Genomic DNA, 15423 nt, shown 5'->3' with positions numbered 1-15423 from the left:
GTGTACTTTTTTTGTATTGTTGTCTAAAGAAAAGAGTTCTATTCAATACTTTTAAATTATCCAATAATCTTAGCTCATATTATTTTTTCCTTAATCAGATTATGCATAAATGTGTTAATTCTTTCCTCCCCCTCCAAAAATACTGTTCGATAAGATACAAGCTTCAGATTCCAGCTGGGCTGCCTTGACTCCCATCATTTCATAGAAGCAGGAAGTTGGACCTGTACACGATCTATTTGTCTTTTGTGAGCCATAGGTGGCCCACAAGGTGATGTGAACACAGGCCAAAGCCTTGAAAAAGGCGGAGGAGACCCCGTATGGAAGGGGATGGTTAAACGCACTATGAAACCCTGTTGACTCTCACTGGTTTACTTCCTTGCCCCTCCAATATCTTAAAGTCCATTTCAGAAATTTAAAAGAAGACTTTTTTGTTTTTCTGCACTATCCCCAACACCTGGAAACTGCTTTGGGCCGATTCAATATTTAGTTAAGCATATTCGGTCTGAACTGGATTTTAACCCCTCAGAGCATCCGGTCCAGGGACCTCAGGCAGATGCTCACTGCAATCAGGAACCACCTCTGCTGAGAAGCACAAGTTTAGATGACTAGACAAGGCCCAGATGGAAAAACTGTCGCACAGCCACGCCCCTCAGAGGAACAAGTTACGACTGGGCACACCCCGACCGGCTCCTGTAATCTATTAGAATCCCTGAAACCTGAAGAGCACAATCCAAAAAAGCAGAAAGCAGATTAAATGTGCAAGACACACTTGACTGTAATGAAAGCCTCACCAACTGTACCTAAAAGGAATATGTTCATTCAAAACATGTCTACCTATCACCAACAGCAGGCATTTTATTTGAAGTTTTAGTAGTTTAATTCACCTAAAAGTGTCAAAGTTAAAATATTCCCATTTTGCCTTATTTATTGTAGAAATGTTGAGGGGGGTGGGGAAAGAAAATGATAAAAAGAAAAATCCCCAAATGCCCTACCAATCAGAACTGTTATAATTTTTACATGTAGCTCTTTTCATTTATTGCTTTATAAGCATTTATCCAGATCACTAAATTTTCTTTAAGAACATGACTCTGGATTCGTTTGGAATAATTTATCAATCTTTAGATCACTTCCTCTTTCTGTTATAAATAACATTCTGGTTTTCCATTATAATATACCTGAATCTTTGACTTTTTGGTTTTCTCTAACATTCTTCTCAAATGGAATCAGTATGAGTATTTGATACCTTTCTAATAAAAATTTTTTCAATTTAAGATCATGAGTAAGTACTTATACTGGGGCACAATCGGAGTCTCATACATGTAAAAGTATGTAGTGAAATTGTATGAAAGAATCAGCAAAAAGGAAAAATGGCAGAACTGAAAAATTCCTTAAAAAAGCAAGATGCGCGGACCTCTCGGGGGTTTGTCACAGAGTTCCTCAGGACACAGGCTGCTGTGGGACTGCATCAGACTCACTCAGCACTGAAGATAGGCAGCTCAGGCACAAACCTCAATGATATGAGGGTAGGAAAAATAAAAAGAAGCAAGGAAATTTGTGAAGGAGGTTTTAAAGTCTGGTTCAGGTTACCTTCAGGCCTCTTGTGGTCTATTATAAAAGATACGCTGTGCCATGAATGCGGTACCTTCTACAGGACTGCACGGGTTGCCACCTCCAGGCAAAGATACACAAATACAAAAAGGTGCCTGCCTTCCACTCCTGAGATGACAGTATGTGGGTTTTCTGCTCTTCCCTCAAAAGGGACGTTTTTAGAATATGTTAAAAATAAAATGTCTGCCTTCAGTTCATGACAAACATCCAAAGACAATAATGAGTAATGGATTTGGTCATAAACATGTCCATTTTCTTGTCAAAGCCTATATTAATGAACGAAGTGAAAGATGCTGGGCTCTAAGTGAAAGAATGAGCCCCGATGGGTGTGTAGACTGTGGCCAAGAAGACAATCCCTCGGTAAAGAAGGATCGCAACTTCACTCAAGTTTGCATATTTCCACCGTCACACTTATTTGCAGCAAATTCTCCAACGATTATGATGTATGCAATATGTGATACACAGAAAGATCTCCTCCAAGTACTGACAGAGTGTTTCGGAAATTCTTAATTAAGAACTTTATATATTAATATACAACATTCTCAACTTTCTCATATTATAACTCAGAGACCATGAAATTGTCTCTGAAAAAAAAGCCTATGTTAAAATGGTATAAATTTTCTTAGATGATGAACAAATCAAACACATTTGATTAATTTCCCATCATAGGAACTCTGCTTTTTCCTATCTTCATTTCTAGCTCCAGAAGATTAAACTGGAAAACGAACACTTAGAACTTTTCAGAACAGTAGGATTCTTTTCTCACCTTTTAAAACTGCTTTTTCTTGAAGCAGATCTGGTGGTTCTTTTAGTAATGCCTGCACTGCCAGAAATGTTAGGTTCAGATGTTTTACAGCTCTGAACACTTGACTGAAGAATTACTCTGGAAACGGTTGGAAAAAAATAAGATTATATTCACTGAAACAATTTTCAAATACTTGACAGAAGAAAGCATTTTTGCACTTTAGTGCAAATTATTTTACTGTGAATTGATAGGATTTTCCATAAACACATTTGCCAAAAAACTGAAACACGTTTTTACACCAAAGTCTTTTGAAATGAAGCATCTCATTTCCTTATGAAGGTTATACACAAAGATAATCGGAGTACTTTGGTTTTGGAAAACAAATGACCTGGCATTTTTAGCAATTCCCCGCACCAAAGAAATCAATCAGTAAAACAAATCTTTTGTGTCCAAAAGTAAAAGTAGATTCTCAGAATTCTAGTCACGAAAACAAGAAGTCATTTAAAGCCCCCAAATTGTGAAGAATGTGAATATAAATATCTGTACAACACTCATTCCTCAGAGCCGAGGGTATGGGCAATAAACACTGAGTCAATAACAATTTTATATAACATTTCAAAATTTGAAAATATGTTCAAACAAAATTTGAGTTTTGTCGATTATAACTACTTACTAAATCACCAATTACCATTAACAAGAAAGCGAAACTGCTTAAATTCTGTGAAATGAAATTTGATTTAATTAAACTCTGAAAATCTCAAAGAACTAATGCTGATGGGAGTAAACTGCCCAGGAGGTAAATTCATGAACCAGAAAAAACACCCTGAGCTTAAGCCCACAAAGAATACTCGGTTCTTAAGTGGAAGGTGTTTTTAAACCCCTCATTCAATTGTCACAGGGAAAATAGCAAAAAACATCAAAAAGATCGCCTCAAAAGATTTCATATGCAATTCCTTTTTTCAAGAGATAATGGCCAGAACACTGAACTGTATGCACACACATTTATACATTCTCAATTTTCACTTATCTGTGAGAGAAAACAGACTTTAAAAAGCTTCCTCCTCTCATATCCAAACATAAAAGTGAGATAACCAATAATAACTCACTTGAACCCAACTCATAAGAGTAAAAAGAAACCATTGCGATAAACTAGGAGTCCTACCTACTATGCTTGCAATTACCACAGTGTTATAGTTAATAACCAAAGCCAGGTCCTTAAAATGAGGTACAGATTAGTAAATTCCTATAATCTCAGTATTACTCAAACCACAGCATATTCAACATTTAGTATAATGCTAACTTCTCATCACTAAAAAACCAGTGGGTTGTTACTATACTAGAGCAGATGTCGGGAGGCCAGTGGTTTTCAAGCTGTTTGGGGGAGAGCGTGGGAGGGCAAAGGGAGCTGCAGCTCTCCCACCTGTTTCACTTTATCCATGTACGTAATATTTCTGAAAGCCTTATGAAAACAGGCCTTCCATCTCACTGAGGGAAACTGATCCTAGTTAAATGAGCCAATGCGTGACTCAGAATTTCTCATAAAGTTTTATCGTCCTAAATGTTGACTGTACTAACAAAATAGAAAAAGTATATTCAGACACAGCTGTATGATCAAAGAAGACACCACAGCCCTGGCGTATGAATTCTACCTCTGAAATAAAGTATTTATTTTCAAATTCTGATTATATAAAGTGAGAATGAGATATTTAGTAGTCCCTGGTAAAGATCCGAATCTAGAATTTTTCATAAAGTAAAACGACATAAAGTAAAATGATAACAAAAACCGCCAGAGAAGCTTCCACTGCCATTTCAGAAGCCCGGGCCCACCGCAGGGCTGCTACTATGTCCTGAAGCCTTTCCCCTGAAAGGCAAGGCTCAGGGTTTTCATCTCCAGTTCGACAAATAGAGAAAATGAGACTCCTGTTGGCTTTTTTTTGAACTATCATACCTATTTCAAATGAAGCCACTTATGGCCAAAAGTACAGACAACAGCCACACTTGTAAAATCATTAATATGAGGAAAAACAAGAGCCAATACATTTCCTGCTTAGGAAATTTAAGTCCTTATTTCTTAAATTAACGATTACCGACATGTTTAAATTCTATTCCAGATAAGAAATTACTACTAAATAAAATTTTAGACTGACAGAACATCTTTTTTAAAGTATGCTTAAGTATCTATAAAATTAGTGTAAATAAAAATGTCTAGCAATATAATATTAATAGCTAATAATCTACGTGGAACTTTGAAAATAAGAGCATGATTGACATTTGGAATGCATTAATCACACCAATAAAGATTCAGGTCATCAGTTATTTGCATTAACAATAGAGCAGTTATTACATCTGTAGGTTATGCACCAATAAAGTGGCAAACACCCAGAAACTTAGCACCTGTGACATCTTACAAGCAACACCTGATAAGGTGGGATCAGCTGGCAACATGTGAAGCATTCGCTTTGCCATTGGGCAAGTGGGAAAGCACTACCTCCCGCCTTGCAAACCAGGCCAATCACATGGCTTTGCAGAGCAATACTGGGCATATGTATTTTCTCCTTTCCATCTTTCCTGGGCAGAATCTTCAATCCTACCTTTTATCTCTTGCCCATACTGCAATTCACCTTTTTCTCTGCAGCATCTCCTGAACCCCAGTATTTTCAAATACTGGACACATGTTATCTGCAACTTGAGACATACGGCAAAGCAAAAATTGAAAAGCCAGGTCTCTCACTTATCAAGTCACGAAATGCTTTGAACGCAAATGTTTAATTTCAAGAAAAGAATCCATCAGTGTGACTACACTGGTTGTCAACCAGTGATACAAAACAAGCTTTCAAAATGATGAGACTGAGGCCCTTGCAGCCTCCGGACTTGCCTTCCCCACTATGAGTTTGACACATAGTTGAGGTGTCATTATAGTTGAGTTCTCCAGGCAAGCCACATAACAGCCTATATTAGGTGATGCTACATCATCGGCCAACAGAGATGAATACCAACAACAGTGCCCATGAGTAATCGCCTCAAAAAACTACAAGGATTAAACCTCTTTACATCATTGTTACTGCTGAAAGGTTTTGTGCCCATAATTCCAAATGAATCAGTCAGGCTAACTTGAATACTCTGCTGTGGGTCTAATGCAATGGTACATGTCAGTAATAACAACAACAAAAAAAGGTTATATCTCACATAGAATAGTAAAAAGAAGAGCCTGATGGAGTCCATTTAAAACTTACCCTGGGAAAAATAATACAATCATGAAGCACCTAAGTATTATTAGCAACTCCACCCTTTTAGAATTCGACCTATTTGAGATAACTTTGCTACTGGGAATAGTTTGAGAAGTATAAAGTTATGTAGCATGTGATGCCCTTCAGTCAGAATATGTAAAAACCTCAGTTTACCAAGAGAAGTAAAGGAAAAAAAAAACACCTAAAAGGATAATCATCAGAAATGCAGCATCTCTGCCTGTGCGATAAGAAGTTTGTATTTAATATTTAAGGAAATGTCATAAATACAAAAACATGGTAAGCAGCTTTTCCTTAATTCTGAAAAGATGGCGTCTGCTAGATTTCACAATCTTTTCTAGCCATCTGAAGACACTCAGTGAAACCACAAAGCATTAAAGTTGGTTGCCATGGAATTTTACTTTGGAGGAGATCCTAGAAGAAACTTTTGTATTTCTCTATAAGTCCTAAGTCCAAGTTGGAACGAAAGAAGTTCTTGAAACATGAGCTAAAGAAAAAATTTCAGCGAAAAAAGAATGCAGGCGAGACATGAGAGGGTAGTGGTCAACCGCAGCCTCACCGGGTACACCCTCCTTTCTGTGCTCTTGGTCTTAACTCTGGATGTTCCCTGGTTAAGCTTCTTGCCATATTCTTCTGCAGAAAAGAAGTCTCTCCACTGTGAAGGTATTATTTAATGATGAAAGATATCAAGAGAACACATCTATATTAACCTAATAAAGGCATCTGGTTACTTTTGGGAAAGAAGGAAAGCGGGAGGGAGTTCGGAATGATGAGGTGAGGCAGAAATACAAATATGAGCAAAGGACTCCAGTCATCTCTGCTTTCCTATTTTTGTTTTACATCAAGTTTTGAAAATTGTACTTAACTGTAAGGGAGAAGGGAAACAAGTAGAGGAGAAAACCCTGCAAACTCAAAACAGAAGACTTATTAGGGAAGCAGCTATCTGCTGGGAGCACACTGTGGACAATGGCAGAATCAGAGGTGAAACAGGATTCAGTGTTCACTAGACTTCCTGGCTACAAAGTCAAATCTTTACGAATAACAGAAAATCAGTGGGAAAATTATTTTTGCTAGATTGGAAAGGACATACTAAAGATATTTACTACAGAAAAAACTAGAGGAAAGCTGTACAGTCAAGTGATTGAAAGAAAACTAACCCAAACTAAGTATTTTTGATGGGGAAAAGCAGCTAGTTCCCTGACTTTTTAAACTGCTATTTCAAAAAATCTGTTAAGCTTAAGTACAACTTTAAAACAAAGTGTGTTGTTTTTAACATCCCTTGTATGAAAAGAATAGTGAAGACCTCCCTCCCTGCCACCACCCCATTAACTGAGAAGTTTAAGGAAAATAACTATTGAAAAAGGCAAACCAAGGCAAATCAACAAAGCTAGGAGAGCTGACAGTGAGAAAAACATGCATCATGAGAAAAACACTGGACACCAGAGGTGAGCTCTAGTAGAGAAATGGAATGGGGCACTTACACAGCAGCTATTTGTCAAAGGGTCCTGATGGCTACTGTGTTCTTAAACCATCGAGACAGAATAGCAGGATGGGAAGAATGTAGTCACAAACAATCCACCAGATGACAACACTACACAGTGCAGAGGTCAGCACAGCTAGGGGACATCTGGAAAGGGGTGAAGGGGAAAGAACAGATGTTCAAATTTGGGAAGCCAAAATAATATAAAATAATAAATAAATAAAGCCACGTGTGAATTTTAAACACCCTGTGATGCAAAGGGATGAGAAACAAGGAGAAAGTTTTGTCATTTTATGTCGGGGGAAAAATGCCGTCTTCAGTATTTAACTTATTTGATATTTGGTAACAAAAAATTAGACCTTAATCTCCAGTTGGATAACCGCCCCCATGTTAATTTAATTGTAAAATACTAAAATCAGAGTTGTTATCAGATTAAAATTCTTCAAAAAGCACAAGATATGCACACACATAAAACTAAACCAAACCAGGGAGAAAAAGGAGGCAAAGCCAACCAACCAAAAAACAAACAAACAAAAACAAACTCTGGACTGATCACTAATAACCAACCCCTAGGAGGCACAATTATAAATGGACACAGCACAGCAGAATTGATCTCGTTTCAATAGAGCCATAAACTGTATTCATCCATGAGTTTAGGCAAACTGCATATTTTGAAAACAAGGATTATAGAAGTATAGCCAACCCCAGGCAACACAAAATGAGGGAAATTTCCCTTATGTATTAATACAATTAAGTTCTCATTCAACATCTTTGATGGTTCTGGGACTTTAAGCAATACACTGTAGCTAGAACAAAACCAATCTGACCATAGGCTAATTGATGTTAACAAGAGTTAATTTCCTATGGCATCTCATTAACGTTATAAGGAAATGATGTTATGTGAGGACCTGTTGGACTATGTATATTTCCTCAGTTATTTTCCTCATGCACCCAAACTCGTCTAGTTTCCAACTGCGAGAATGGAACCCTCCTTGTAGCTGGAAGGGCAGTAACTCCTTCCAACTACTACACTTCCAAATGGTCGCCCAGAAACGTCTGTGACCAAACACAAAGGCTCCAATGAGCATCCGTTTTGTGCCAAGTATGGGGCTGATCAAGTCAGAAATGCTCGACCTGGCTTACGATGCCATCTTTATCATTGTCTTTGTCACCTTAATCACTGAACACTATGTGACAGGCACAGGCATCCTATATGGTGACAGGGGATTACACTAAAGGGTGGGCCTGAAATCAAATCTCATTTACTCCTCCACAAAACAAAACAAAAAACCCTACTATTATACGTTAAGATTACAGGGGCTTACTATTTACATAGAAAGTAATAAATGACCTTGGAACACTACAGAACTCTCTACACAATCGAATTTTCATTTGCTGTAATTTCTTTAATTGATCTTAAAGGCAGAATGGTCTGAATATCCAGGTGTCCACATTACAGATTTTAATTTGTTCCTTTAGAAAAGCTCATGGCACGGAATTATTTTCTGAGGATGAAAAACATACCCATCTACACTGTACTGTTAAGGGAGATTGAAAGGATTTTCAAGGCCAATTATATTTTTACCTATTCCTATGAAAGACATACTTCCATTCTTCATGAAGCAGTTCATTTAACCATAAAAAACCTAGCAGAAATGATCGGTATGCAGAAAGATAGGCAGCATGGATGAAGTTATAAAATTTACCAAATCTTTCTGAGCACAGACAATATACTTGCCATCATTCCTGATGATCACACTTCGAGGTCATGGTGCTACACGATTTGCTGTCTTCATGGAAGTCCGGAACACACAGGCTTTCTGAGAAAATGACTATTACAATTTCTAACTACTCTAACTCTCTCAAAATAGTGACTGTAAACTAGAAAGCAATAATGGGAATGATATTTTATGTACTAGAACTTTCTCTTAAGAATCACCAGTACTTACATATTTTTCACTAACTTTCCTTATTACAAGTATTTTCATTTGGCTCTAAGTACCAATAGTGAAGAAAAATAACTTGCCCGTGGTGATAGGCAGACATTGAATTTACATTTCTCAATCCAAACTGCTGTTGATAACTTTCTCTCTCAGGAGACTTTTATTTCTAAAATAACAACAAAGACTTGAGAGAGAAAGAAAATCTCCAACTGACCTCCTTTTCTAGGGCCAATAAAGCTACAAATGAGAGCAAAAAAGATGATTGTAACAGCAAAGAGTTTGAAAAAAGAGGAGGGGGAATATGCTGGGACTAACCTAATCTCCCCCTGGGGTCTTTACACATAATTAAGAGCTTAGAAGAACTTAAGCATTTTGCCTTTTCCTTTAAAAGCGTGGCCTAAAAGTTTGTTAATTTTGTATATGGAAGGGGAACAGTTTAGGAGTTATTCTATTATTTTTAGGATTACCATTACAATTAAAGGGGATCCTAAACTAGTGGGGTGTTTTTTGTAATATTTTTTTTTAACTTTCACCATTTTACTTGGTTTTAATTTATGCCAAGAGTGCTTCAGAGAGAAAGGCCTATGTCCTTCATTGCTTTTAGGGGGATGGAGGGGTGTAACCAAATAACTGAACAATGATAGCACTGAGGCTGGTCTCTCCTCCCCAAGTCTTTGCTAGTTAATTTCATTCAACTATCATTGATCACATTCAATTTTCACCCAGGAACCTCACATATCAAGATGAATGTAATGGCATCTAGTGTCACCTTCTGGTTTCCCATAATACTTAGAATTTAAGTTTTCATTTATCATTTACTTTTATATTACCGTGAACCAATCAGCTGTGAAAGAGACAATTATAACCTCAACTTTCCTAGAAAAGAACATCAAGTGATTTGAACTCTAGAAAACACATTCACAAGGTAGCACACTCAGTGACAAGGAAATCTCCTATATGTCTTATTTAACAAAAACTTTTGACTAGGCAGAATTCCCATCCCAACTCCCAACTTGACTTCTGAACAGAAGGCAATCAGCTATTGAGAAATAAACTTCAGATTAATAATGCTTCAGATTCTTAAAAACAAGTGAAAAAAGCTGAGCACAATGAAAAGCAACACACAAAATCATGCATTTTTTAGGGCTTACAATACAAAGTATGGTCCCTGGACCAGCAGCTTCTCTAACACCTGGAAGCTTGCTAGAAATGCATAATTTTAGACTGGACCCCAGATCCACTGACCATACTCTGCATTTTAACCACCTCTCCCAGGAGACTCAAACGCACAGTGAAGTTTGAGAAGTACTGATCTAGGGCACTGCCCTTTTCCTTCATCGTATCTAAAATGGCTTCAGAATAATTATCTGGAAAGGGTATAATGTTTCTAAATAAAAATAACCATTAAGGCTTTAAATAAGGACTTTCAATGAAATTAAAAACAAAATGGCACTTGGAATTAAACAGGTTATATAAAATGCACCAGCCTTAAAGCATTCTAGTTGACTGAAGCACCATTGCAAAGATAATCAATACTAACGCCTTTTATTCACTTTATATTGGGAAGCTCGATTCTTTTCTTTGGATCTTTTCTTTTGGAACCTCCCAAGGCAGCGGCCCATGCCTTATGTGTAATTCTACTTTAGAATTTAAGATTATGAGGAGATACCAGTGAAGAACCACTTTTAATTAAAAAAGGAAGCCTGTTCTCTGCTACCAATACTTATTAGGTGATTAGTTCCTCACTATATCGCAAGATACTTATCGAATAAAATGATTTATCTCCATCACTCATTCACACACACACACACGCGCGCGCACGCGCACACGCACGTTGAAAATGTGGTTCCCCGTAATGAAAAGGGAGGTTATTAGAAGGAAGGCATTTAAGGTCATAAGTGGAAGCATCTACTAAACAATACCCTATAAAAAAAGTTATATATATATATATATTTTTAAACAATCCTGGACGTTCCATGAGATTGAATCCAAACTACCACTTACTTAAAGCAAGTAGAAGTGGACATACACACACTCAGTAACTATAAAACTTTCTATTCCCACGTTAAATCTTCTAGAACTTGAAAATAATTCCTTGAACAAAAAGTTAATACAAAAATATAGTTTAATCTAATGCACTGCTGCCCTAAAATAATATAATGACATTAAGCCACCATGTCATACTGATTAAAGCCTACCATATTAAAACAAATTACCTGTATTACGGTAGTGAGTTTAAATAAATTCACGATTTTTAATAATTATGGGCAAATCTGTTATTCTGTGGTTTACATCTGCTACCACTCTCATGAGGATCTCACATGGTGATTATCCATGGAGAAAAAGCATTCCTAATATTGCTTTCCTATCTATTCAGGCTAGTGAGGTCACAACAGAAAATGGAAATAACCAAAGGATAGCCCAGAGATTCTTAGACAACATCCCTAGATTTAAAATAATGTAGATAATCATTTCAAAGTAGCACAATGGGCACGCAACAATGGAGAAAAATGTACAGGAAAATATGCTCATGAAAGAACTCATACACATATTAAATAACATCAACCACACAAAGGAAACCAGACTCACGTGAGGGGAACAGCATTTGTTTTTGATTGTCTTCTGCTTTTCAGAGTCCGAAGTCTATCACCTTGTGTCACTCCACTGATTTCATCGTCATCACTGAACTGTATAAGTAAAAAAACACTGAGCTAATGATTTAAATTGCACTTATTAATGCAATAAAGCATAGCAGTTACATTTATCCATAGAGACACACACAAACATAGACTTCAACTTTCTGCTGAACGCTAAAATATTTTGCTGCTTTCAAAATAAAGCTACAAGTCACATTTCAAGACAACCAAACACTGACTTTCACAAACACAAAAACCAATAACACTCTGGTTATAAAACATATTGACAGTGAAGAGGCACAATGACTTTTCAATATTGAAAACATTCTTTTTTAAATTTCACCATCTACTTACCACCACTGAATATAGTACAGCTACCCCCTAAACTCTGGGTTCTACAAAGTTCTTCATTTGAGAATGACTGGTTACCTACATCAGCTGTCATGAAATGGAAAAAGGTGTGTGTGTGTGTGTGTGTGTGTGTGTGTGTGTGTGTGTGTGTGTGCGTGTGTGAGAGTGGGGGTAGGGGGGTGTCACTAAAGAGCTTACTCCACATACCTCTTTCTTCCACCAGTGCCTAGTGAGTAAAAAAATACTTCAGTTTTATGGGCACATAACCTTGTTTTAACTATTTCAAGTAAAAAGTTTCTAGAGAGGGCTATAAGTATAAAAAAAAGTGTGACGATAATCCCTCAAAATGTGCTTTATTATTTTTATCTACAATTTTCTCCATGCCCTAATTGGTTCTCAGCAGCATTTAAAGCAATAACAGCATGATGGGGATGGTTCGATTACCAGTTCAGGTTCTTGCTTGTCTTGATTCTCGACCCCATTGATTGAAATGTCATCAACAGCCATGAGGAGTTTTGAGACAGCTGCTCTGTGTTTTACATTCTCCGGACCCCTTAACTTTTGACGAAAATAATCACCTTCCAACCAGAGACTTGCTTGTTTCCTGTTAGAACATTTAAATAACATCAAAATAGACTTTGCCAGAAGGATACATATGAATAACTTTCTCTTACTAGACTATCTACTGTTACTAGAGACTAAGAAAAATTCTATTTCTAACCATTTTCCAGAACCGGGTGTTCCCTGAGGAATTACCTACATCGCCATCTACTTACATCACCAAAAATTGTTGTTGAGGCCCAATCACTGAGCCAGGTCTACAAATTCTGATCCAAGCAATAGTCTCAGCTGCTGCCATTCTGTAATGCTTCATAATGTAGCAGGCTATCAGAGTGCCCGTTCGTCCAAGGCCCGCTAGAAAACGAAACAAACCAATCAGACCTGGTCTCATGTACTCCGAATTTTGTTGGACGGGTACAATTTTTTTTAAAAAGGCCTGGCATGATTTTGCTTCCCTCAACAGTGGTTATCAAGTTTGGATGCACACTGCAATCATCTGGCTCCAACCTCCCAAATTCTGATTTAATTAGTATGTGATGTAGCCTGGACGCAGAGATTTCTAAAATCCCCCAGATAATTCTATGTATAGCCAAGATTGAAAATCACTTAGCAAAGATTCTCAGGAAGTGCAGTGTTTTCTACTCTATGTGTTCTATTATTGGTACAGTCATGTTTCCAAAAGCACAGGCTTAAAATCTTCCAAATCGTTCTCCCTCATCCAACAGCTTTTCCTACTCTCGTACCCACTTTCATGGGGATTTCTTTTTTTTTTTTTACTCTATTCCTGCTATCCTCCTTTACTCTCATCTAGACAACTATCACTATTTCCTATGATTGTTAATTTTATGCATCAACCTGGCAGGTGTATTTGGGTGAGACTGGTGGATTTTTGAATAAACAGATAGATTATCCTTCATAATGTGAGTGAGCCTAGTTCAATCAGGTGACAATGTGAACAGAACAAAAAGACCGGCCTCTCGGATAGAGAGGAAATTCTCTAGCAGATTACTTCCAGACTTCAATGGCATCATTGACTCTTCTGGGTCTCCTGCCTGCCAGCCCACACTGTAGATTTTGTACTCGTCAGCCTCCATATTCGTGTGAGCCAATTCCTTATAATAAATCTCCTTCCATGTATACTACACATCCTATTGGTTCTTATTCTCTGGATACCCTAATACAGATTTTGGTACCCTGAAGTGGTGTGCTATTGTAACAGATAAAAATGCGTTAGTGGCTTTGTAACTGGAATTGTAAAGGCTGCAAGTGTTTTAAGGCTCATGTAGAAAGAACCTAGATTGCCCTGAAAAGACTGCTAGCAGGAATATGGATGTTAATACTGATTTTGGTGCAGATACAGATGGAAATGAGGAAGATGTTATTGGAAACTAGAGGAAAGGCAATCCTTGTTTGAACGTGGCAAAAAACCTGGCTGAATTGTGTTCTCAAGTTTTGTGGAAAGCAAAATTTGTGGGTGATGACCTTGGATATTTGGCAAAGGAGATCTGTAAGCAAAGAATTGAAGGTGCAGCCTGGTTTCTCCTTACTGATTACAGTAAAATATGAGGGGACAGAGATAATGCAAGAAAAATTTTTTCACCAAAAAGGAACCAGAAACTGAACACTGAAAATTCTAGGTCTATCATATTGCAAAAAAAAATGAGAAAGCGTGTTTTGAAGACAACATCAAAGGTATGGTTGGACAAGCAATTTCATAAAGATGTTACACATGGATATAATCAGCAGAAGCCAGAAATACTGATGGGATTATACCAGCAGACAGTTTAGAATAAGGAGACAGCCACAGGATGAAATAAAGGACAGCTTTCAGATTTCTGAGCTATAGTACCGGGCATCAAAGCTTCTTGGCTGCAAACATGTCTCATCCTTCAAGAAAAGGGAAGCATGACCCTGAGGGTAATACAAAGATCAATAAGACTGCCGCCACCACCATCATCACCACCACCACCACCACCATCACCACCAGTCCATGGGACAGGGCTGTCTATCACTAGGTTTCATAGGGTGAGGCTGCCTCTGTAGTTTCAGTGGACCAGGTGACCACAGTCGATGAGTTCAGAAGCTAAGCTGCCAACTGGGGCCAAGGAGATGAGACCGCCTCCCCAGCAGGCCAGAAGGACAGAGAATGGAGCCAGAGCATTATTCTCGAGCCTGAATATCTCATGGCATTTACTTTGCTAGGCTTTGGACTTGCTTGGGACCTGTCACCCATTTCTTCTTTCCAATTTCTCTCATTTGAAATGGGATGTCTATCTTATGTTTGTCCTACTACTGTATTTTGGAAGCACAAAACCTGTCTGCTTTCATAGGTTCACAGAGGGGAGGAATTTTGCTTCAGGATGAATTGTACCCGAAGTGTTACCCACATCTGATTTAAAGGACTGTTTTTTTTTTTGAAGTCTACAGCAACTGGTCTTCCTAGGTGGTCTCCCGTCCAAGTACTAACCAGGCCCGACTCAGCTTAGCTTCCAAGATTAGACAAGATCAGGCGTGTTCAGACTGGCAAGGCCGTAGTTGATTCAGAGGATATTTAGATGAGACTTTGGAGTTGGAACTGATGCTGGAATGGTTTAAGACTCTGGGGGTTGTTGGGTGGGGTGAATGTATTTTACATGTGAGGACATGAATACTGGGTGACCAGAGAACAGAATGTTATGGACTGAATTATGTTCCCCGCCCCCCCACCCCTCCGCCTCAATCCATATGTTGAAGTCCTATCTCCCAAAATGATAGTCTCTGGAAAAGGACTTTATGGAGGTAATTACAGTTAAATAAGATCATGGCTAAATAAGATCATGGTGGGGGAGGCACTTAATCCTATAGGATTAGTGTT

General features: G+C 37.9%; 1 protein-coding gene across 4 annotated transcripts in view; it reads right to left on the bottom strand.

Moving 5' to 3' along the window:
* CDC14B (cell division cycle 14B) overlaps nucleotides 1-15423 on the bottom strand; it is a 52004-nt gene that overhangs the window by 6290 nt on the left and 30291 nt on the right. For 2 of the 4 annotated variants that reach the window (XM_006918809.3, XM_015594796.2), the window contains exons 10-13: nucleotides 12785-12923; nucleotides 12453-12612; nucleotides 11611-11708; nucleotides 2375-2491 (exon numbers count right to left, since the gene is read on the bottom strand). In XM_006918809.3, the coding sequence (XP_006918871.1) occupies nucleotides 2375-2491; nucleotides 11611-11708; nucleotides 12453-12612; nucleotides 12785-12923 (514 nt within the window). Of the gene's footprint in view, nucleotides 1-2374; nucleotides 2492-7079; nucleotides 7226-11610; nucleotides 11709-12452; nucleotides 12613-12784; nucleotides 12924-15423 lie in introns of all 4 variants that reach the window. The other 2 variants (XM_015594797.2, XM_025051676.1) reach the window with 2 other exon arrangements.

This window comes from Pteropus alecto, unplaced genomic scaffold, assembly GCF_000325575.1.
Source record: "Pteropus alecto unplaced genomic scaffold, ASM32557v1 scaffold138, whole genome shotgun sequence".
Classification (NCBI taxonomy): Eukaryota; Metazoa; Chordata; class Mammalia; order Chiroptera; family Pteropodidae; genus Pteropus; species Pteropus alecto.
The sequence above is the reverse complement of the archived record's forward strand: the minus strand, read 5'-3'. Positions and strand labels throughout refer to the sequence as shown.